The 25,333-nt window shown below is 36.1% G+C and overlaps 2 protein-coding genes and 2 long non-coding RNA genes across 5 annotated transcripts; 3 read left to right on the forward strand and 1 right to left on the reverse strand.

Moving 5' to 3' along the window:
• The first annotated feature begins 407 nt into the window (after nucleotides 1-407).
• On the forward strand, nucleotides 408-12,686 carry LOC128196252 (uncharacterized). Its single transcript, XR_008248408.1, has 7 exons — nucleotides 408-1,072; nucleotides 10,337-10,883; nucleotides 10,962-11,197; nucleotides 11,279-11,938; nucleotides 12,043-12,281; nucleotides 12,362-12,529; nucleotides 12,607-12,686. It is a non-coding gene; the product is annotated as an uncharacterized LOC128196252 (long non-coding RNA).
• Nucleotides 2,372-5,635, forward strand: LOC128196251 (uncharacterized). 2 transcript variants are annotated; one of them, XM_052876501.1, is made up of 4 exons: nucleotides 2,372-4,773; nucleotides 4,862-5,085; nucleotides 5,174-5,431; nucleotides 5,510-5,635. In XM_052876501.1, exon 1 carries the CDS (start codon nucleotides 2,794-2,796, stop codon nucleotides 3,589-3,591), a length of 798 nt encoding a protein of 265 aa, XP_052732461.1. In that variant the 5' UTR covers nucleotides 2,372-2,793; the 3' UTR covers nucleotides 3,592-4,773; nucleotides 4,862-5,085; nucleotides 5,174-5,431; nucleotides 5,510-5,635. The 2 variants fall into 2 exon arrangements, with proteins under 2 accessions (XP_052732461.1, XP_052732460.1); XM_052876500.1 differs by having other exon boundaries at nucleotides 3,590-4,773; nucleotides 4,862-5,431.
• Nucleotides 12,687-12,812: 126 nt separating the features above from the next.
• Nucleotides 12,813-13,314, forward strand: LOC128196109 (uncharacterized). The gene is made up of 3 exons (XR_008248254.1): nucleotides 12,813-12,862; nucleotides 12,945-13,040; nucleotides 13,129-13,314. It is a non-coding gene; the product is annotated as an uncharacterized LOC128196109 (long non-coding RNA).
• A 5,849-nt stretch (nucleotides 13,315-19,163) lies between these two features.
• Nucleotides 19,164-19,698, reverse strand: LOC108322632 (caffeoyl-CoA O-methyltransferase-like). The gene is made up of 3 exons (XM_017554783.2): nucleotides 19,584-19,698; nucleotides 19,421-19,500; nucleotides 19,164-19,299 (listed from the first exon to the last, which is right to left on the reverse strand). The coding sequence occupies exons 1-3, from the start codon at nucleotides 19,671-19,673 to the stop codon at nucleotides 19,164-19,166; spliced, it is 306 nt and encodes a 101-aa protein (XP_017410272.1). The 5' UTR covers nucleotides 19,674-19,698.
• Nucleotides 19,699-25,333: the final 5,635 nt, after the last annotated feature.

Here is a 25,333-nt window from a genome sequence, read left to right on the forward strand (position 1 = left end):
AAATAAATTAAAATTCCTTTTTTATTTATTTTATGTTATCTTTATCTTTTGTATTTATCAAAATATTTCTTATTAACATAAATTTCTTTTTGAGTATTTTTTTTATCAATTTTGCATTTATTCTTATAAATTAGTGAAAGACCCATCTTTTATACATAAAAAGTTGTTTATTATTTTTTCTAGACATTGGTTTGAAAACAAATGGTTTTTTTTTTTCTAAATTTATAATTTTATTTTTCCTTAAGCTTGGAAGAGTCACTAGTGCAGAATTGGCCTTTAACGTTACCCAATAGACGTCCGTCCAAAAAAAACACCAACGTAAATAATTGACCGGTGGCATATCCGTAAATAAGTGGGACTGTAGACGTCCGTTGTGGGGGGGCCAGACGTCTATAATATTATAAACGTTGGGGCCCCTCCAATGGACGTTTAAGAGGCTGAAACAATTAACTCTTCAACTTCCCTGTTAGCAACTTAAATGTCCGCTGGGGGGGATGTCTATAATATTATACACGTCGGGGCCCCTTCAACGGACGTTTAAGAGGCTGAAACAATTAACTCTTCAACTACCCTGTCAGCAACTTAAACGTCCATTGTGGGGGGGACGTCTAAAATATTATACACGTCAGGGCCCCTCCAACGGACGTTTAAAACCCCCCGCGAATATCAATTTTGAAATCCAAAACACGTCATATTAGTTATGGCTCTGACATCTATAATATTATAAACGTCGGGGTCCCCCAGTATCGGACGTCTAGTGCCATTTATACTAAAACGGCGAACCCGCGAGGAGTTATGCTCACTATTCATCGTCTTCCCCGCGATTTCACTCTGCGGCATTGCATTTCTAGGTGTGTTTTCTCTCTTTTGGACCGTTTAAATTTACTTTCAATCCGATTAAATTGTTCTGTGATGAAATATCTTTGATTTGAATCGATTAAAAATCGTTTTCAGTGCATTTTGTTGCAGTTTCTTGCGTGTTCTTAGGCGGTGTTTTTGACTGTTTTTGGCCTACGTTTTAGGTCGTGCCCTCCTCGATTTCCCTCCGTTTCATTTGGAATTTGCTTTTCAGGTTAGCTTCTTCGTTCATAATTTTTTTGTATGCATGTTATTGGGTTTTGTGTTGCATGTTTTTGACTTTAAGGTCTGCATGTGTTATTGGCTTTTGAATATGCATGTATTAGTTGTGTTATTATAATTGTCATGTTAGATTATAAGTATCAAATCATTGAGTGACACTCAGTTCCTGTTTGAAATTTAACACAAACGATTAATCTTTTAATCGTTTGTGTTAAATTTTGAATTGTCCGATTGGACAGTTTGAGAAAATTAATTTTCATAATTTGCAATAACATGTAAGTTGGAGTTTATGGATAAGATTGATAAAATTTCGGTTCAGTATTTGTGTTGTTCTCCGGATGCATATTTGATTGTGGTCATCGTTGACTACTCTCATTTCGTGTATTTCGGAGACCAATGCGAAATGCTGCCGAAATCTTATCAATTTTATGATGTAGACTTCTTTGCACGTGTCTTAGCAAATTATGAAAATTAATTTTTTTGAATGGGTAGGGCCTAACCTTGTGAGAGTTGAAAAACTTATACTGATGATTTTACGAACATAGTATGGATTGAAGCTGGATGAATGAACGTCGCATCAGTGAAGAATATGATAAGGGTGTTTTGGAGTTCTTGCAATACGTTGAACAAAATGCTAAGTTTGTGAATGGGACATATTTTTGTCCTTGTGTTTGTTATCTTAATCAAATACGGCAAGACTTAGGCAATGTGCGTGACCATCTATTCATGTTCGGCATAATGAGGACTTATACCGTTTGGACTTGGCATGGAGAAGTACTGGACCAGCCTACCACGTCACGGGGAACGAATTATGTGGAAGAATGGATGAGTGATCATTTAGAGGACATGATACGTGATGTCGGTGAAGATAATTTTGGAAGAGCTAATTTGTATGATTCTCTTATAAATGATTCAGAGCAACCGTTGTTCCCAGGATGCTCGAACTTTACACGTCTGTCTGCAACTTTAAAGTTGTTTAGTTTAGGTTTAATCATTCAGGAAGTCCCTTTTTGGAGCAGAATCTCAATTTCGTCCCTCTTTTTTTCGGTTTCTCAATTGGATCCAAATTTTTTGAAAATTGCAACAATTGGGCCCTAACCGTTAAGTTGGGCCCAACGGCGTTAGGCTGTGTTTGACGTGGCACGCTGGATCCCCTTTTGTAATTGACGTGGCAGACATAAGTAAGGGCACCTTAATTGACATGGATAATTATATTTTTTAAAATACAAAGAAAAGGAAAGTACGAATGAAATATAGGGATTGGGATTGAGATTCAAGTTTATAGAATTAGGGATTGGGAGAAGTTTGTTCTGAGATTGAGGGGTTCTTGTAGGGTTCGTGCAAAGGTCCATGAAATTCACAAATTGGGGTTTTAGGGTTTAATCGAAGTTGACGTTGACAGAGAGCGTGCTTTTGTCGTCGTGGTTGAAGTTGTGGGACCTTGTTCTGCTGGAATCTCGAGTGGCCAGGCCAGTATAAGTTTGGTTTTGTATTGATTATTGATTACAGAGGTCATATGTTGTGTTATTTTTATTGCGATGTTGGGTTGTGGTCCCTGTGGTTATTTTTTATTGCGTTGTAGTGGTCCCCCCATGTTTAAATTTGTTTTTGTTTGTGTGTGTGAGTGTGTTTTGTTTATGGTGTTAATACATGTTTTGTCGTGATGTGATTGCATTATAGGTGTGTAAAAACATATATATATTGTTTTGCGTAATGGACGACGATATTGAGGTTGTCTTTCACCATGGAGGGAAATTAGTTAATGATGGGAAGCTTAAGTATGAAGGGGGGGAGACATCTAGGTTTTTGTTTGACTCAGATGTTTGGAGTTATTTCGTGGTTGTTAGTGTAGTGAAAGGTTTGGGATACGATGGGTTTAAAGATCTGTGGTACTCTATAGGAGGGGCTTCAGTGTTGGATGATAAGTTAGAGTGTTTGTGTGATGACACTGGTGCCATGCATATGGTTAATTTAGCTAGGCTGAATGGTGAGGTGCATGTGTTTGTGATACACCCTGTTTCTGAACCCCAAGTCATACATATGCTGGAAAATGTTGGTCATGATGAAGGACAAGTTGAAGAAATGACTGATGTTGATGGTGAACAGCAAGAGATGAGTGATGTTGATGTTGAACAGCAAGAGATGGTTGATGGGCAAGTGGAAGTTCAAGCTGTTGTTGAGGAAGAGGTCCATGGACTTGATGAAGTTGGTGGTGTGTTGGAAGAGATAAGTGACGTTGATGGAGAAGTGGAAGTTCAGGCTGTTGTGGAGGAAGAGGTGCATCAAGTTGAAGAAGTTGGTGGTGTGTTAGAAGGACATATGGGTGATGTTGATGGAGAAGTGAAAGTTGATGCTGTTATGGAGGAAGAGGTGCATGAAGTTGAAGAAGTTCCTGGTGTGTTAGAAGAAATGGGTGATGTTGATGGAGAAGTGGAAGTTGAGGCTGTTGTGGAGGAAGAGGTGCATTTAGTTGAAGAAGTTGGTGGTGATGGTGAAGATGAAGGTGAATAAATGAATGAAGTTGAAGAAGATGTAGAAATCCGAAGTTGGAATTCCTCTTTTGATGGAAATAGTGAGTGGTTGGAGGGGCTTGTTGATGTCAATGTTGGTTGTGATATAGATGATGATATACATGCAGATTTGGAGGGAAATATTCCAGTGGAAGTCCAAAGTGTGTCAAATGACTTTAGTGGACCATATTCCAGTGGGAGTTCTGACAGCATGTTTGATGTTAATGTAGAGGGTGGGAATGATAGAGGTTTGTCAGATGATGAGTGGGAATCTGAACAATTAATTAGTGCAGCAGACAGTGATGAAGACAATACCGATGTAGAGGGTTATGGGAGTTTTGCAACATTTGTTTTGCCAAAAAGTATGGTTGACTTCAAGTGGGAAGTTGGGACATATTTTGCTGAAAAACAAGATATTTTGGATGCTATTAAAAGTTATTCCTTGGATAATGGAAGAAATATTAAGTTTGTTAAGAATAATAAAGAAAGAATGAGGTTCAAGTGTTTGGGTGCAAAAGGTAAATGTCCATGGAAGTTGTATTGTGCTTATATGAAGGCAGTACAAACATGGCAACTGAGAACTATGCTGGACAACCATACCTGCAACAGGGAGTTCAACCTTAAATTAATTGATGCCAAGTGGTTGAGCAAGAAGTTAGAGAAAACAGTTAGAGAGAATCCAACAGTTAAGGGTGTGGATATAAGGGAAAAAATTCAAAGGAAATGGAACATTGGTATTTCAAGGTGTATGGCTTATAGGGCCAAAAACATAGCAACAAAGCATATTGATGGGTCTTTCAAAGAACAATATAAAAGGTTATATGATTATGCCCATGAGTTGGTTGCATAAAATCCAGGCTCAACAGTGAAAGTAAAGGTTGAGGATGTAGGGGGTGAAGTCCTTTTCAAGAGATTTTATGTATGTCTAAAGGGATGCAAAGATAGTTTTCTGTCATGCAGGCCAATTATTGGTTTAGATGGAGCATTTTTGAAAGGTAAGTATGGTGGTGAGTTATTAACAGCTGTGGGTAGAGATGGAAATGAGCAGATGTTGCCTATTGCGTATTGTGTTGTTGAAGTTGAGAACAAGGATTCCTGGAGGTGGTTCTTGGAACTATTGATAGATGACCTTGGAGGGGCTGAAAAATGTTCTTCATTTACCTTCGTATCAGACCAACAAAAGGTAATAGTCATCATTAACTTGTACATTTGAACTTTAGGCCCTCAAGTATTGGTTGCCTGTATTCTTTACTTGTATATTTGTATTGCAGGGTCTTCTTCCAGCAATACAGGAATTGCTTCCTAGAGTTGAGCAAAGGTTTTGTGTGAGGCATTTGTATGCCAACTTCAGGAAGAAATACCCTAGCAAAAACCTCAAACGTTTAATGTGGAGGGCAGCTACAGCCACACACCCACAAACCTGGGAGATGGAAATGAGAAACATCAGAGGACTGAACGAAGATGCTTATAAGCATTTGATTGCCATCCCTCCAAGGTTATTTTATTATTTGTTGTAGGTTATTTGAGAAACTGAACGAAGAGGACTGATATAATGTTAACAATTATTTTATTATTTGTTGTAGGTAATGGTCAAGATCAAGGTTCACTTTAAGGGCTAAATGTGACACCTTAGTTAACAATATGAGTGAGGGCTTCAACAGTGTCCTCCTAACTACCAGGAGTAAACCCATTATTACCTTGTTGGAGGAGATACGACTGTACATCATGCAAAGATGGGCCAAGAACATGTCAATGATATCATCATTTACTGGATCCATTTGTCCCAAGATCCAATCTAGATTTAGAAAGGAATCCCAGTTAACTAAAAGTTGGATTCCTAGGTAAATTCCATTAATGATTTGTTTGTTATGTTAATTAACTAATGTGGTTGATAGTTATTGTTGTCTTCTTCTACACAGGTTGTCAAGCAACAAGCTATTTGAAGTTCGTCACATGTCCAACAGTGGAGATAAGTTCGTAGTGAACATAGATGACTCCTCATGCACATGCAGAACTTGGATGATCACTGGAATTTCCTGTTGTCATTCATTAGCTGCTATGAAGTTCCTCAACATTGATGGAGAAAAATTTATTGACCCTTGCTACATGAAGTCCACATATGAGGAGACATATTCATCAATTATATATCCCATAAATGGAGCCAACATGTGGAACGTAACTCCATATCCTGATGTGTCTCATCCACACAAAAGAGTATTGCCTGGAAGACCAAAAAGAAAACAAAGACTAGAGCAATGGGAAATGAGGAAGGATGATTCAAGAATGACCAAATCTGGGTTGCGGAAAAGATGTGGCATATGTAGGGAACATGGCCATAACAGAAGTCGTTGCCCATCAGCCACCCAAGCAGGACCTTCAGCCACCCAACCAGGTTCAGCCACCCAAGCAGGACCTCCATCCACTCAACAATCTGAAATAGCACATCAGACACAACCTGAAGCCTAGTACACTGTAGGAATGCACTTTTGTAATAGTTTAAGGGTAGAAACCACCTTACTGCTTTTGTAAGGCACTTTTGTAATAGTTTAAGGCTACAAAGTAGTACATGTAGCAAAAACATGCAACATTCTGCTTCATACAATCACTGTTATTGTGCTTTTGCTTTTGAAAACACATTGAAAATTCTGGTTGAATGGTTATTTTGTTGTGGTTGAAATTATGGTTTTGGTGTTATTCTGGTTTAATGGTTATTTTGCTTCTGCTATTGAAAACACAACCTTGTATATTTGTATTCTGGGTTAATGCTTTATTCTGTTTTAATGATATATTGGACTAATCATGGTTGTGGTTATCACTTCACTAAGAAATCACGTTATATGCTTGGCCAGAACTTACAAACAAAACTTTGCATTACTTCCTTACCAAAAGTTACAAACTTTTGAAGTCAAAATAACTTTGCTTCAGTGCATCCTCAGTACATTCCATCATAATTACAATCAAAACACTTCTATGAACGACACAACACTAGTGTAACTACAATCATGTTCACAACACAAAGAACACAAACAATCCCTAAGAACACGTTAAGCCTATTTTCCAATTTCTTTACTGACAAGTCTAAATCACTTATAATCTTCCATCCACTTTCCATTGCTTCTCTGTTCAACAAAGTCTCAGTCTTGCCTTCACGCTTTACACTGGTTTCCCTTTCCACAGTCCCATCATCAGCACACCATTTGAAGTAATTGCAACCACCATCTTCACCACCATTATGAGAGAAGAAAACATCAATTACGACAGCCTCCAACTAAAAAAACAACAAAAAAAAAACCTTACCTTGAACTTAGGGCAGCCCCAAAATTGCTTGCCTCTGTTCTTAGATGTTCTCGCAGTTCTCACAACACATTTCATCCCACAATAGCAAAACGAACCACCACTGCTACATCCTCCTCGACCACCAACACAGACCACATTATCGTCTTCCTTCCGCCACCCACTGCATGACGAAGACGAACAAGGATAGGCCATCTTCAACCACAACGAACTTATCCACCTTCGAAGAAGAACAAGCTCAATGAAAACTCAGGCTGTTATTAAGGATTCAAGCACACATTTATACAAATTTATCTCCCTTCAACTTTTCTCCCACACTTTACCAAGTTGTTTTTTTAATAAAATCCAACTAAATGCACATCAATCAGACACGTGAATTCAAAAATTCACCCTAGCGTGCCACGTCAATTACGAAACGGGATCCGGCCTACCACGTCAATTACAAAAGGGGATCCAGCGTTGCCACGTCAAACACAGCCTAATGTCATTGGGCCCAATCTAACGGTTGGGGCCCAATTGTTGCAATTTTCAAAAAAATTGGATCCAATTGAGAAACCGAAAAAAAGAGGGACGAAATTGAGATTCTGCTCCAAAAAAGGGACTTCCTAAATGATTAAACCTTTAGTTTAAAAGCAAGGAATGGATGGACCAATAAAAGTTTCACCGAGTTGCTCGAGTTATTGAAGGAGATGCTTCCTGAAAATAATACTCTACCTATTCGTAATTACGAGGCAAATTTTTTTTTATGTCCAATGGGTCTTTAATATCAAAAGATACATGCTTGTCCTAATGATTGTGTTTTGTACACAAAGGAGTTTGCTTCGCTAAAGTATTGTTCAACATGTGGTTTATCCCGTTTTAAAAAGAAATCTGACAAAAACACTGCTAATGAAGGTAATGATGGTGCACCTGCTAAGGTGATGTGGTATTTGCCTATAATACCTAGGTTCAAACGTATGTTCTCTGTTAAAGAAGATGCAAAGAACCTTAAATGACACTTTGATGAAAGAAAGTGCGATAATCTTCTTCGACACCCTGCTGATTCACCACAATGGAAAAAGATTGATGAAAAATTTCCAAAATTTGGTGGAGATCCAAAAAACTTAAGAATTGCACTTGCAACTGATGGTATGAATCCTTATGGAAACTTAAGTAGCAAACACAGTTCATGGCCAGTTATGTTGATGATTTACAATCTTTCTCCTTTGTTGTGCATGAAGAGAAAATATGTGATGTTGTCCATGATGATATCGGGTCCTAGACAACTTGGAAATGACATTGATGTTTACTTAAAACCTTTAATTGATGATTTGAAATTGTTGTGGGAAGAAGGGGTCGACGTGTTTGATTCACTTGTTGAGGAACAGTTCCGTTTGCGTGCAATGTTGTTTTGCACTATAAATGATTTCCCAGCGTATGGAAACTTGAGCGGATATAGTGTTAAAGGTCATTTTGCATGTCCCATATGTGAAGAAAACACTAGTTACCTTCAATTGAAGCATGGTCAGAAGACGGTATATACAAGACATCGAAAATTCCTTCCTCGTAATCATCCTTATCATAGATTGAAAAAAGCATTTAATGGAAGTGCTGAGGATGAGGTTGTGTGCAGACCCCGGAATGGTGAAGAGGTTGTAAACCGAAGTAAAAAACATTGACATTGTGTTTGGAAAACATCATAAAAGTACCTTTGCAAACAACATTTGGAAGAAACGATAAATATTTTTTAAGCTTCCTTATTGGTGTGAACTTGATGTTAGACATTGTATTGATGTGATGCACGTTGAAAAAAATGTTTGTGACAGTGTCATCGGAACTTTATTAAACGTCAAAGGGAAGAGCAAAGACAAAATAAAAGCACGACAAGATTTGGCTGACATGGGAATCCGATCTGAGTTACATCCACAGATAATAGGAAGACGCACCTATCTGCCCCCAGCCTGTCACACACTTTCTAAAAAAGAAAAACAAAGTTTTTGTAACTGTTTAAGAAGTGTTAAGGTTCCACAAGGTTATTCTTCAAATATTAGTAATCTTGTTTCTATGCAAGAGTTAAAGTTAGTTGGTTTAAAGTCGCACGATTGTCATGTATTGATGCAACAATAGTTAACTGTTGTTATTCGAGACATATTACCTCCTTCTGTTAGGGGTATTCTGACACGTCTGAGTTTGTTCTTTAATGCCATTTGCAAGAAAGTTGTTGACCCTCGAGGTTTAAATGAATTTGAAGATGAAGGAATAAGACTACTATGTCAATTGGAGATGTATTTTCCACCTTCCTTTTTTGACATCATGGTACATTTGATTGTTCATCTAGTTAGAGAAATTCGAATATGTGGGCCGGTCTTCTTAAGGTGGATGTACCCGGTTGAAAGATACATGAAGATCTTAAAGGAAAATGAATTTTGTTCATCAGTATAGACTAGAAGCTTCAATCATAGAGCGATACGTTGCAGAAGAAGCCATTGAATTTTGTTCAAGTTATATGCCATCTTGTGAACCCGTGGGTCTTCCCAAGAGCAGACATGAAGGAAAATGTGAAGGTAAAGGTGTTTGAGGTGTGAGAATTCAAAGTGTTAGCAGAAAAGAAGTTGACCAAGCTCATTTGTACGTCTTAAACAACACTTTTGATGTGATTCCTTACATTTCTGACCACGTTAATGAAATAAAGGCAGCAAACCCAAGAATGAGTGAAAAATAGCATCTTAATGAACATGTGAAAACCTTCTTACAATGGTTTAAGAAGATTTATGCGACTCCACATGTTTCTGAAAGTTTCTTGAGGTTATCTCGTGGGCGGAACACATATGTCATTACATATGGTGGGTACTATATAAACAATATTTCTTTTCAGACAAAGGTAGAAGATGACAAAAGTAGAGTTCAAAATAGTGGCGTCACACTACAAGCTGAGACTGTGCACTTTGCTAGTTCTAAAGACAAAAATCCAATCACAATATCCATGAGTTATTTTGGAATAATACAAGAAATATGAGAAGTTGATTACGTCACTTTTAGAGTCCCAGTTTTCAAGTGTAAATGGGTTGATATAAATTCTGGTGTCATGACAGATGACTTTGGTTTCACATTGGTAGACTTAAACAAGATGAATTACACTGATGAACCATTTATCATGGCTAGTCAAGCAAGACAAATATTCTACGTAAATGATCCAGTGAATAAAAAATGGTCAGTGGTTTTAGAAGGAAAAAACATGCATGGACATGATGATGATGATTATCTTGATATACTTGAGACAACATCTGTTGCATCTAGACCCATTGAAGACCCATTTGATGACGTTGCCGATGTCATCCAGGCAATTCGTAGTGATCACAATGAAGGGATTTGGGAAAAAACAATATCTTAATAGGTTGTGATATTTTTTGTATTGACTTTATATGTATGTTCATCATAATTGAATTATTACTAACCTTGTATAATTTTTCAAGTATGTCGGCCTCAGACTCAGGATCGGGACAGACCAGACGTGGTCGAGGCGTCACACGATTGACAGATGTGACATCTGGACGCGTGAATGGGCAGCGGAGAGATGTTGACATCGACCCTAGATCAAGTCATCCATCAGGGCCAAATGCTGATAGGTTTAGGAGTTATCTGGGTAAGTTAGCAAAAAGCCATGTCTCTATCCTTCATGCAACTTGGGATGACGTCCCAGCGGTCAACAAGAACCTCTTATGGCAAGATATTCAGGTATGTTTACTTAAAAGATTTTTGATATACTTATTTCTTTCATGTTTTCTTATCAATAACATGTTTTTTTGTTTTAAACAACAACATTATGATATTCCAAACACAATACAAATTAGAAAGAAAGTGTTATTGCATATAGCGATAAGATTGAGGGATTTCAAGACAAGGCTGACACGACTATATGTCTTTGGAGACAAGCAACATGAAAATCCATGTCAGCAATATACCTTCACAGAGGAGGACTGGATACAATTTCTTGCATCTAGAGAGTCTAACGAATGGAAGGTATGTTTCTTAACATTTGAAAATTCTTTTATTGAGTTTTTATGATTTTACACTTATTTATATACATGGTTTAACAAGGTAAAAGGTTAGCCGCCCAAGAAATACAAAGGCTAAACGATGCACCACACTTGTTATCACGAGGTGGTTATGCAAAACTGGAAAAGAAAATTAGAAAGTCTAGAGTGGATGCCTTGGGACTTGAGTCGTCGAACCTTGCACCTGCACCTGCTAGGTACGAGCTGTGGAAGGCTGCTCGGACTAAATCTGATGGGAACATGACATCTTCCTCAGCTGCCTTGATCTCACAAAGAATTGTAAGTTCAAATTCTAAACATTGTTTGATTGTGTATCTATCACAGCATGTCTTCTAAGTAACTTGGTTTTTTTATGTGCAGGATGAGTTGGTTGAGCAGCAGACTCAGGGAACATTTGCTGGCCAAGGTAGGGACGACATTCTAACGACGGCCATTGGAAAGCCCGAGCACCCAGGATGTGTACGTGGAGTTCCTGGGGCGATTAGTCTTCATGACTACTTTGACCCTACACAGAAAACCACAACATCAATGAGTCAGGAGACACTAAGGCAGATGAATCTTCAGTGGGAGGAAAGACTCAACCAAAGTATGAGATCAATTGAGCAACGATTCATGGAGTAGCTACAATAACAAAAAGAAATACAAAGAACGCTTGAAGAGAAGCTGCATTCCATGACGCAAGGCAACATGGGGACCGCTGAAACTCCCACACCACCTCGTGTCAGCACTAGAGGATTATGCTCTGCCGTAGAACCTACTCAGTATAACGGTCAATATGAGCTGTTGATTGATGGAGATCCCCCACGCATTGTGGCTGTCGGACGAGTTCTTGAGGGAGGGCAGACTATTCATGGTGTTCCCATATTACCCCACCACGTGCGTGTGACGATTGACGAGATTCGGGATCCCCAGGCTCAGGTGCCTGTACCCACTCCAGAAATTAATTTTGTGGGGGAGGCTATAGGATCATTTATAGCCTGGCCTAGAGCATTGATCATGTCACACATTGCTACTCCATAGGTATAATGTCTTTTTTATTAGTATGTCTATGTTTATTCTTCAACTATTTGTTGATAACTCTTTGATGAAATTCTTATCTTCAATTCACACGTCCTCAAAAGCAGCCGATTCATGATACAATTATACATGAAGATGATGACATGGCTGAAGCGGAGGATGATCCTCTATCAAAGCTAATGACAAGATTACCCAGGTTGAAGAAAGCACCATTAGAACTATACTGGGATTTGAGACTATTTGGTCTTCCCCCCCTTGTACCAGTATATATCACATTGCCTGATGCATTGGAGGTGATTGGGGGAGACAGGATGTTGAATATTTCAATCATTCAACTGTGGTGCATGTAAGATAGTTAATTTTGTCTTTCATATTACTTTTATTTAGATTCTTATAGTTTCTAACAACTTAACTTTGTTGTTTTAGGTACATGGACACAATCGTTGTAGACCAAGGTCGGTCTTCCATGTACGAATTTGTTGAACCTCAGACCATTCAACCTTCTTGTAACACACTTGAAAACAGACAACATTATTTGCAAACATGGATGGATGAGTCAAAAAGAGACGTATACCTTGTGCCATACATTGATGGGTAGGTGTTGTTATATGTAAAAGTTCATTATTAAAGTTTCCTTAATTAGTTAAATAACTATTTGTCCTTCGTGATAGGTCGCACTGGCAGCTGATGGTCATCATTCCCAAACAATGTAAAATTATATGGTTTTGTTCGTTGCATAGGAAGATGAAAAATGACTTGAGAACAATGCTTCAAGGGTAAGTGTTTCTCCAAAAATGACTTTGAATTTGATGTTCACCTTAAAATTTTATGATAAATATAGTTACATTAATTTTACTTTGTGTTTTCAATCTGTACAGAGTTATTGGTAAATCTCGAGGTCAACTCGTTCAAATTTTGTGTCCAAAGGTTGTAAGTCATTTATAGTTCTAATTCATTTCCTATGTTATTGAATGATCTAAATTCTTAACTATTTAGTTTGTCATTTTAGTGTAACCAACAACTAGATTCATGGGAATGTGACTTCTATGTTATGTGTTGGATTAAGACCATCATTCGAGCTGTCATTACAGATGACTGGAATGAGGTAATGATGTATATCTTGAATACATTACAAATCAAATTCATCTTGAAACATATATGAAACCATAATGAATCTTTCTTCAATTTTGCAGCGCTTCAAGAGTACATCTCCTATACCAGAGGACACAATTAGGCAGATAAGGTAGGAGTGGACAACTTATCTTCTGCAAAGATGGAGTTAGGAATAATTTTATTTGTTGTTGAACATTGCTTAGTTTTAGTTTAAGTTTATATCTTGATAGTTTTGGTAGTGGATTATTTTTTACATTAAGTAGAACTTTCTTTATATGAAACACATATATATTATGCTATATTGTTCTGGAACAAATTTCTGCTTTTCAGGTGTGGTTTTATTGCAAAAATAAATTAATTTTTTTTAAAAAAATACCCAGTAGACGTCGGTTAGTGTACTAACGGACGTCTATAGACGTCTAGCAGTGCACAAACCGACGTCCAACCCTTATCCCTAATACAAAACGTTCAGGCATATGGCCGTCGGGGGATACACCTCGGACGTCTGTGTAGACGTCGGGGCTGATACAGCGGACGTCTACATAGCCGTCGGGGCTGACACATCGGACGTCTATGTAGACGTCCGATGTGTACCCCTCGGACGTCCACATAGACGTCGGGGCTGACACATCGGACGTCTATATAGACGTCCGATGTGTACCCCCAACGTTTGACTAACGTCACCCACAAAGACGTCGGGGGGAGGTCGGACGTCAAAAAGCCAAAAGAACAGACATCTAAAGCCCTTTCTACACTAGTGAGTGAAATATTTTTGATTTTGAATCATAATATCTAGATCTAGTTTTCGTGGTTGAACAGGGTAATTTTTCTTAAATTTGTCAATCTAATCAGGACACAATATACTTTTACATTGTTATAGATTTTTTTGACCTAAGAAATTTTTTCAATTTAAATGTAAATTCAAAAAGTTTAAGACGAGTCTAACAATACACAATACATGAGTTTATCCATATATTAATTAGACGAGTATAAGAAAAAACATTAGATGAGGTATTTCATATAATGGTTAGATGACTCTAAGCATACACGAATTAGACGAGTATAAAAAAAAATTAAACGAGTTTGTCAATGCACATATTAGACAAATTTAACAATATACATTAGATGAATTTGTCCATACAATTACTAAACAAGTATATAAAAAAATGTTAGATAAATTATTCCACACATTGATTATACGGGTTGATGAGTTTGTCCATACAATAATTAAACAAGTCTAGCAAGAAACATTAGATGAGTGTCCATACATTGATAAGAAAGTTTATTTCTCCATACGCAAATTATACGATTCTATTAATACACATTAAGCAAGTTTGTTCATTCATTGGTTAAACAAGTTTTGCAATTGAATTAAATGAATTTGCATATACATTAATTGGACGACCATGTTCATACACTAATTAAACAATTTTAACAACAAATCCTAGACAAGTATGTCCATACATTGATTTCATATGTTGATTAGACAAGTAGAACACAAATTATTAGAAAAATTTGAAAATAAATTGATCAAACGAGTCTAACAATACACATTAGACGAGTCATTCATATATTTATTAAACGACCATAACAATTTATACTAGACAAGGCTTTCAACACATAAATTAGACGAGTCTATTAATAAATATTATACAAGTATGTTCATTTACTACTTAAATGAATATTGCAACACATGTTAGACAAGTCTATTAATACATTGATTAGATAAGTATAAGTATAACAAAAAATACACAGGTTTAGCAGTATAAATTACACGAGTTTATCCATATACTAATTAGATGTGTATAGCAAAAAAAATACTATACATTTGTTAGATGAGTGTAAGAATATTCACTAGACCAGTATGTCCATATATTGATCATATGAGTCTTGTAACACACGTTAGACAAATTTGTTCATACATTAATTAAACTAGTTTAACAATATACAATCGACAAGTTTGTTCATATACATAATAGATGAATTTATTAACACATATTAGACGACTCTATTCATTCTATGATTATGCAAGTCTTGCAATATACATTATACAAGTTTGTCTATATACTAATTAGACGAGTCTAACAATACACATTAGACAAATGTGTTCATATACTGATTAAACGAGTCTAACAAGACATACTAAATGAGTTTGTATTTGATGAGTCTAACAATTCACATTATTTCAGTCTATTCATATACTAATTTATATTTTTAGTGAGTCAACTCTGCATATTTTTGAATATCTTTCATACTTTTAAAGAGTCTACTGTACTTTTGCATATGTTTTATTTTTTATATTTTTACAAACCCTACTATTTATATTTTTATAGATATAACATTCTAATTAAAAACATATAAATTATTTTTAAAGTTGATTATATTCAAAAACTTAATTACAAACTTAAAAATAATTATTATTATTTCCTCAATCTCTAATTTTCTTTTAATAAACACATATACCAACATCAACCCGAGTTTAAAATTAGTCATATAATAAAAAAATTACATATAATAAAAAAAAAGTATTAACTTATATAATTAGTTTTTTATAATTATTTATTTTATGATTTTTTTTATAATTCTCCTTTTTACTTTCCAAATTTGTTTTTCAATTTTACTCTTTAAATAAATTTTTAAATTAGAATAATTTTTTTATTAATTTTATCTTTTAAGTAACTGTTTTTTAAATTTAATCTTTATTTTTTTTTCAATTGACATTTTTTTTTTAATTTGACCAGTTTTTTAAACCTAATTATTTTTTTAATTATAAACTTACCTACAAAATAAATAAAAAATGATTTACAATAAGATTATAAAAATTATTTACATTTAATTTTATAATTATAATAATAATATTAATTTTATCATTTTATATGAATGTGTATTTAAATTTGGCTATTTTTCAAAACAAAAATAATTGCTTACGATAAAGAAAATGTAGCAGATATAATAATAATAATAATAATAATAATAATAATAATAATAATAATAATAAGTAATATTCCAATTTTGAATACACTTTTAAATTAATATACGAAATTTTATAAAATATTGCATCTGTTAATATTAAAATTAATTTGAAACTCCACGTTGTTGTATTATTGTACGAGTTAAACTTTGTGTTCATCGAAGCCTTTATTTTGATACTTTATAATATAAATATTTGTTCACAATTTTATTCTTACTATAATAATGTTTTATTTAACTATTTTTATTGATACTGTTTTATGGTAACTAATGGGAAGTAAAGTGCTTTCAGCCATCTATCACTTTTTTTTCTTTTTAAAACTTAAACAATACAATTTTAAACTATTTTACATCATTATAATATGAGAAACACCATTTAATAATTTTGCTTGGTATAATTTTACTCAACACAATATACTGAGTCGTTTCCTCTGCATTCTTATGGCGCCAAAAAGACGGCAACAACACGGCAAAAGAAAAGGAAAACCGTCTACGGCCTCAGCGTCAGCTTCGGCACCGGCACAAGCACCGGTAACAGCACCGGCATCAGCACCGGCATCAGCACCGGCATCAGCACCGGCACCGGCACAAGCACTGGTATCAGCACCGGCACCCGAACCAACATTTACTCCTGCACCGGCACCAGTGTCGGCACAGACATCTTCCCCGCCGTGGCCAGTGTTACTCCTAAATTTGTTTCCGACTAAACTGAAGGGAGTGGGAAATTATCGTTTGTGGAAAGAACTAGTTCGAAGTACCATCATCTCGTACAATTTGGAGCGGTTCGTTGTAAAGTTTCTGATTCCTGACGAATACGCGAGCGAAAGCGATCGGAAAAATGATATCTTAAGCAAAGAGTATCAAGAATGGCTTATTCAAGATCAGATACTATACAGTTGGCTTTTATCGTCTCTATCCGAAGACCTTTTTCCCATAATAGCGCGATGCATACACTCATGGGAGGTTTGGAACACAGTCAACGAATACATGGGTTCTGAACTGCAATCTAGGGTTAAAGAACTCAGAGCAGAGCTCAATACGATAAAGAAAACTGGCTTTCTTGGAGATTATCTTGAGAGAATCCAAGTCATTGTTAACTCTTTAGCTGAAGCTGGTGATCCGGTCTCTGAAAAAGAACACATTCAGGCCATCTTGGAAGGCTTGCCGGAGCAATATAACGATTGTGCCACCGTCATAAGAGGACGTTGCAACCCTCCACCGCTTATTAATGTTGTGTCCTTGTTGTCCATTCAAGAAGCGCAAATTGAACAGTTCAACATTCTTGTTCCTGTTGAATGTCTAATGCCCTTAAAATCTCCAACTGCCGCTGATTCTACCGATCATGATAGTGAGAGACCTCCTGGCCCTCCAGCTGATGACAACGCTCCATCTTCTTCCCCTAATTGTCCCAGTGACCCCCGTCGCCGTAGTGGCCGTCGTTGATATGTGGGCTAGGTATTTTTCATTCAAGCTCTATGCGAGTTTCAACCTCGATTACTGTTAAAGGCTGAGGTTAAAGATATGAGTGTTTTAGATGTTTCATCAGATTCTGTTTAACAAATGCTGTGATGTGCCATTCAAATTTGGTGGTATCAATTTTTAGGTTATGCAGAATAAATGGTTTTGTTGATCAGTGCTGTTGAATGCTATGGAGTTTTATTGAATTTTTAGGTGTTGTTGTATGCAGAATAAATGGTTTTGTTGAATGTCTAAATTGCCTGGGTGGTTGATGTGTGGGAGTTATGCTATACGTTAATTGATAGATTAATCTTCATTCACCAAACTTTTCCAATTAAATTGGAAGTCATTCTACACGTTTTTCAATTAATCAGCTTTTTCATTCAATTTCTACAAGCAAGTCGTTCTAACCCTTGTCGTTTTTCAATTGCATACAACATCTACCATTGAACTCCAACAACAAGTTCAAAAATCCTGAGTTGGTCATTAATATGCTTTTTTTAACAAATATTGTCAATTTTTTTAACTTTATCTTATTTAATTTATTATATTGTGACTGCGGATAAGGTGAAACAACCTATTTTACACAAAGAAAACTATTCATAATGAGAGTTCAATTTATTACATTGTCAAAATGGGTGAAGTGAATGGAATGAATTTAGTGTTAAAGAAAAACACATTCGTTACTCATCTGTTCTATATTAAGACAATCTTTGATAGGACAAAATCATGATTTCTTGAATGGGACTTCTAATCCGTATCCAGAACATATAACTGTAATCTTTTCAAAATAATCAACAACAAATAATCAGTATTTTGTCATGTGCATCCGTAATATTGTAAAATTTTAGGATTTGAGGTTCAAGAGATATCATTCCTCTACCATCATCGCAAACCAATGTCATACAATGTTAGATTAAATAATTAGTGGTGTGATTGCAATCATTTTCAAACACTTTGACTCTCTTGTAATCACATGATAGCAGCAAGTAGGGCTGAGCAAAAATAACTGATCTGTACTGTATTATAGTTAACTATACTATAGTATACTATTTTATGGTTTAGTTTTTAAAAACTTAACTTATAACAGTTTCGATTCAGTTAACTGTGAGAACTTTAATATTAATAAAAGAGACCGTTCAAATAAAAAATTAAAAATGAATTTTTTAAGACAAAATTTTTTTATCACAAATTTTTATATTCTTTTATCAATAAACATATATTTTTTTTTAAATAATATTATTTTAAGTAATAAAAGTAAAATATATTTTTTTAAATTTAATTTTATTAAATGATTAAGTAATATAAATCATAAAAAAAAGACTATATAAAAAAAATAATACTTTAAATATATTATATTCTTGGGTTAAATATGTTTTTAGTCCCTAAACTATTGGCCGTTTCTGGTTTTAGTCCCTCTTTCAAAATAAGATACAATTTGGTCCTCATTTTTTTAGAAACTTTGGTTTTAGTCCTCTAAAACTAACACCGTTAAAAATTAGCTGACGTGGCTAACGGTAGACTGACACACGATTTTTTTTTGAAGTGTTTTTCACCTTTTCTCCCCTTCTCTCTCTTCCTTCCATCTTCTACCCAACTTCATCTTTCACAGCATCCCTGGTTACATCTCTAACGTAACCAGCTTTCTTTCTCATGGAAATGGCAATCCCTTTCTTTGTCTCCTCCATCACCAAAGCAATTTTTTCCCCAATATCAAAGAGTAACCGGTGTATACACCAATTTCCAAGGTGTTCTTGGCATTAATGAGCTTAATAAGCATGCTCAGAAATTGTCCTTCGTCTGGTGGTGTAGCCATTATGTTCCTGTTATAAAAAACATTACCAAACTATTCAACAAGTATTTCCCAAGAATTTGGAACAATCACGGTTTGTTTTAGAGACTGCATATTTTTTATTAGGAAATGCACAATGACCATGATTTTACCGAGGGTGTTTTTTTGTCATCTCGCGGATCTCCTTCAAGCACTCGTGCTCTCTTGGATAAACACTGGTTTCAAGTATGTACTGCAATAATAGTACGTATGTTGGTTTCAAGCGAAAATATGGTTACAATTTGAAAGAGAGAATAAAAGAGTTGCTGAATTGACCTGATAAAGTGCATCGCTCTGAAGGAGAGTCTTATGAGAGAGATTTCTGATGCCCAAGAGGTGGTTTTTGGGTTCATCTTCATTAGCCATGTCTCTGCTGAATCTCTTACTAGCTCAAGCTTCATTAGAGATGTAACCAGGGATGCTGTGAAAGATGAAGTTGGGTGGAAGATGGAAGGAAGAGATAGAAGGGGAGAAAAGGTGAGAAACACTTGAAAAAAATATCGTGTCAGTCTACCGTTAGTCACGTTAGCTAATTTTTAACGGTGTTAGTTTTAGAGGACTAAAACCAAAGTTTCAAAAAGAATAAGGACCAAATTGTACCTTATTTTGAAAGAGGGACTAAAACCAGAAACGGCCAATAGTTTAAGGACTAAAAACATATTTAACCCTATATTCTTTAACATATTATTAAATATGTAAAAATATGTTAAAAAAACTTTTAATGATATTAAAATGTGTGTAAGTGCACACATACTAAAATAACTATTTATTTTAAAAATCAACTTACTTTAAAATAAATATCAATATTATTATTTTTAAATGATAGTATTTTACATACTAAAACTAAAATATATTTTTTAACGTTAAATTTTATTAAATGAATATATAATAAAATTTCATAAAAAAAATAGTAATGTAGCAAAAATAATTAATATTATAGAAATATCAAATGACAAAAAAATAACAAACGTTTATTAAAAGTAATTTTTCTAGTATCATCTTTTATTATATTATAATAATTAATAAATATTAATTTAATTTTTACATAATAAAATATAAATAATAAATAATTAATTAATAAAACAATTTTACAAAAGAAAAAAATAAATATAAATAAAAAATTATTTTAAAATAAAATAAATAGATAAAAAGATAAAATAAATTATATACACATATAAAATAACTATTCCGTTGAATAACATAACCGTTGGACAATTAATAGTTTTCTTGATAACAGATATATATCATTTGGCTTGTCCAATCTATATATCAATTCAAAATAGAACCTTTCTCTATATTTTCATGGCAGACAAACCAGTCCAAGTTGACGAAGGAGCATCGACATCAGTGTTGGGTTGATATCGGGATTAGCATAGTGGAATCCAGGGACAGTGAGAGACGAGATGCCGCCGATAAAACTGGAAGGAGTGAGCAATATATTTCCATGGAGAGAACAAATCAAGGGTGAGTTGATCTCAGAAAATTTAATAAGCTTCGTTACAAACTCCGAACCCCCTAAAAAATATGCAAACGATCTCTGTCGTTCTGCTAATGTCACAACGGAGGAGTATAGGCGGTGGTTATCTAAAGATCAAATGGTGCGCATGTGGCTGTTAAGATCTTTATCTGATTTCATGCGTTCTTTTGTCGTTGGATGGGATCACTCATGGGAGATTTGGAGTCGGGTGCACGAAATCTGTCGTACTGAGTTGGTAAGCAAGATCAAGATTGTCCTTTGGAATGAGATTGTTAGGATATTTATCCTATTTTATCATCATTATAGTGTGTCAAGGGTTACCCTATTTATCATGATTATATTGTGTCTAGGATTATCCTATTTATCATGATTATATTGTGTCTAGGTTACCCTATTTATCATGTACTTGTGTATCAATTTATTTTTATAAATAGAAGATTGTGAGAGGGATCAATCAAGCCCTCTAGAATTATTTTACAGTTTCAATCTTAAGTTGGTATCAGAGCGGGTCGATCCCGCTCTGGTTTCTATCTCGTAATATATATCTGTCCGGCGCCACAGTTCTTCGTTGCCCGCCACTGTCCGCCGCTGCCCGCCGTTGCTCGCCACTGCCCGCCGCCGGCCACCGTCGTCCGTCGCCGGCCACCGCCCGCCGTTGCCGACCACCGTCGTCCGTCGCCGGCCACCGCCCGCCGTTGCCGACCACCGTCGTCCATCACTGTCACAGTTTCCTTCGTCTAAACCCTTAGGGTTTTTTTGTTCCTCACTAGTACTACTGAGGATAAAAGAGAAAAATAGGAGGGCGACAATCGATGATAGCTTAGAAAATTATAAATGGGATGAGGGTTCCGAGTGGAACGAGTACCTTTTCTGAGGGCAATAGGCCATGCTGAATCATTTGCACCAGGAGGCGTGGGAGGAGGTGACGAGGGAGAAGAATCTAAAGTAGGAGATTCACCATTGTCTTGGGGAGGTGGACTATCCATTGGGGCCCTATGTGGGATGATCTCAGTATGTGGAGAAATAGGTGTAGAAGGATTGTGATCAAGACTTGGAATGACAGAGACAGTGGAGCTATTTGACTCAGCCATTGGAATAGGAAGGACCTGCTGGAGGATAGAAACATCCTGAACAGATGGAGAGAAGTAAGGAGTCTGTTCAAAGAATGTGACATTGGCAGACATGTAATACTTCTTAGTTTCAGGAGAGTAACACCGATATCCTTTTTGAAGTCGAGAATAGCCTAAGAAGACACATTTGAGAGCGCGAGCGGAGAGTTTGTCTAGACCTGGAGACATGTCATGAACAAAACATACACAGCCAAACACTCGGGGAGATATATGAAAGAGAGGATCATTAGGAAACAAAATGGAGAAAGGAACTTTATTATCAAGAGAGGAGGAGGGCATCCTATTAATAAGATAACATGCAGTTAAGATGGCATCCCCCAGTGATGGACAGGAATATGGGCATCAAGCAAAAGGGTACGAGCAGTTTCAACCAAGTGTCTATTTTTTCGTTCTGCTATACCATTTTGCTGTGGTGTATGAGGACAAGTAGACTGATGTAAGATACCATGGGAACTCAATATGGCAGAAAAGGAGGATGAGAAATACTCTTTTGCATTATCACTTCTTAATATTTTGATTACTTGACCAAATTGATTCTTGATTTCATTCAAAAAGGATGTAAAGATAGCTAACAATTCAGAACGATTTTTCATAAGATAAACCCAAGTACATCTTGAATATTCATCAATAAAAGTAACAAAATATCTAAAACCAAAGGAGGAGATACGACTAGGTCCCCATATATCAGAATGGATGATGGAAAAACTAGAATTACATATTGATTGAGACCTTTTAGGAAAGGAAGATCTAACATGTTTTCCTAATTGACATGACTCACATTCTAAGGTTTGGAGACCACTAAGTTCAGGACACATCTTTTTTAATTTGGACAAATGAGGATGGCCAAGTCGATCATGTAGCACTTTAGGATTAGGAGCAGCAACACAAGACACCCTTGGACGAGATCCAAAATGGTATAATCCGCCAGCTTCATATCTTTCTCCAATCTGTCTCCCCGAACCACGCTCCTGTATAACAAAAGATTTATGATCAAAGGTTATTGAACAATTTAACATTTTAGTCAACTGGCTTAAGGAAATTAAATTAAAAGGACAATTCGGGACAAAAAGGACTGAGTTGAGATTGAGGGAGGGAGACAAAGAAACATGACCGACTCCTTTGGAAGAAGTTTTAGATCCATTTGCAAGGGTTATGAAATGAGGTTTTTCTCGAAAGGAAATAGATGAGAACAAAGAGGTATTACCAGAAATGTGATCAGAAGCACCTAAGTCAATTACCCATGAATTTTGACATTCCATAGATTGAGAAACGCAGGCTGTTGATGTATTGGGAGATTGAGATGGTTGTGCCAAGCTGTTAGACTTTAACCTTAAATACTCTTGATATTCATCCTCAGAAAACATAGAAGTGGAGGTTTCAGTTTTCGAAGTGGAAGTTTCAGTCTTCGAAATATTGGCGGTTTTGGAAGGGAAACCATGTAAGGAGTAGCAATTCTCTTGAGTATGACCCATCCTTTTACAATATGTGCATTGAGTACGTCCCCGACCTCCTCGTCCTCCTCCTCTAGTGCCACATCCTCCTCTTCCTCGTGTGGCAACCATGACAGATGGTTCCACTAGTTCATGCGCTTCTTGAGTTTGAGATACCGGGACACGCAGAAGGCGAGTGGTCAATGTTTCCATAGAGGGGACCTCATGACTAGTTAGAAGTTGATCTCTGAGATGATCAAAATCGGGATATAGGGCACGAAGGATCTTGGAAGTCTCAAATACTTCTTAGGCATTGAAGTAGCGCAATCAAAAGATGGAGTTGTAATCTCCCAAAGGAAGTATGCTCTTGATATATTACAAGAAACAGACATGATTGATTGTAGACCGGTAGATAGTCCCATGGACCCAAACCAGAAATTAAGGACAGAAGAAGGTGAATTATTCTCCGATCCAGAGAGGTATAGGAGGCTGGTTGGCAAACTGATTTATCTCACTATTACAAGGCCAGATCTATACTTTGCAGTTGGAGTGGTTAGTCAGTTCATGCAGGCTCCATGTGTTGACCATTGGAATGCTCTCATTCGCATTCTAAGGTATGTAAAGAAGGCTCCCGGACAAGGATTGTTATATGAAGATAAAGGAAGCATTCATGTCTCTGGGTATTGTGATGCAGATTGGGCAGGTTCACCTATTGATAGACGGTCTACAATAGGATATTGTGTTTTTCTGGGAGGAAACATTATTTCATGGAAAAGTAAAAAACAGAATGTAGTAGCTTGATCAACCGCGGAAGCCGAGTATAGGGCAATGACATCACTAACATGTGAACTTATATGGGTGAAACAATTCCTTCAAGAGGTTAAATTTTGTGACATCCATACTATGAAGATGTATTGCGACAATCAAGCTGCTCTCCACATTGCATCAAATCCAGTGTTTCACGAGAGGACTAAACATATAGAAATTGATTGTCATTTTGTTCGTGAAAAGTTGTTTACCAAAGAAATATGTACTGAGTTTATTGGGTCAAACGATCAACTCGCAGATGTATTGACCAAGTCATTAAGGGGTCCTCGGATTGAGTTTATTTGTTCCAAGCTTGGTACATACAATTTGTATGCTCCAACTTGAGGGGGAGTGTTAGGATATTTATCCTATTTTATCATCATTATAGTGTGTCAAGCGTTACCCTATTTATCATGATTATAATGTGTCTAGGATTATCCTATTTATCATGATTATATTGTGTCTAGGGTTACCCTATTTATCATGTACTTGTGTATCAATTTATTCTTATAAATAGAAGATTGTGAGAGGGATCAATCAAGCCCTCTAGAATTATTTTACAATTTCAATCTTAAGTGAGATAAAGAACACAAAGAAAGGAAATCGTAATGTCATAGATTATCTTAGCAGCATCGGTTATTTCGTTGATATGTTGGTTGAAATGGGAGATGATGTGACTGAACGAGAACATATTGACGCCATCTTGGAAGGGTTGCCGGAGGAAGGGTATGAATCTGTGCGAACGATCATTCGTTCACGTGTAGATGCTACTTCTTCTGATCTTGAAACGTTGATGATAATTCAAGAAATGGTAGTTAGTGGGGCTCAACCTCCCATTGATGATCTTCATCGTACCAACGACAATGTTGATGCAGCGGGAAGAGGCGAAGGCGGTGGTGAACAAGGTGGCAGAGGCGGTGATGAACGTGGTGGCAGAGGTCGCCGGCGCAGCGGTCGTCTCCGTCGTCAAGGAAGTGGTGGCCGCGGTAGCGGCTAGGTCTTGCTTCTTCTTTTTTTTGTGTACTTTGACTCATTGTTACTGTGTTGACTCATGAATTCAGTTATGCAGTTTGATAAACAGTTTGTTTTGAATTACAAATTATGCTTGTTTTGAATTACAAATTATGTTTGTTTTTCCTTTTTTTATTTTGAAAATTGTCTTTCTTTATTCTATTTTTTATT

This window comes from Vigna angularis, chromosome 4, assembly GCF_016808095.1.
Source record: "Vigna angularis cultivar LongXiaoDou No.4 chromosome 4, ASM1680809v1, whole genome shotgun sequence".
In the NCBI taxonomy this organism is placed as follows: domain Eukaryota; kingdom Viridiplantae; phylum Streptophyta; class Magnoliopsida; order Fabales; family Fabaceae; genus Vigna; species Vigna angularis.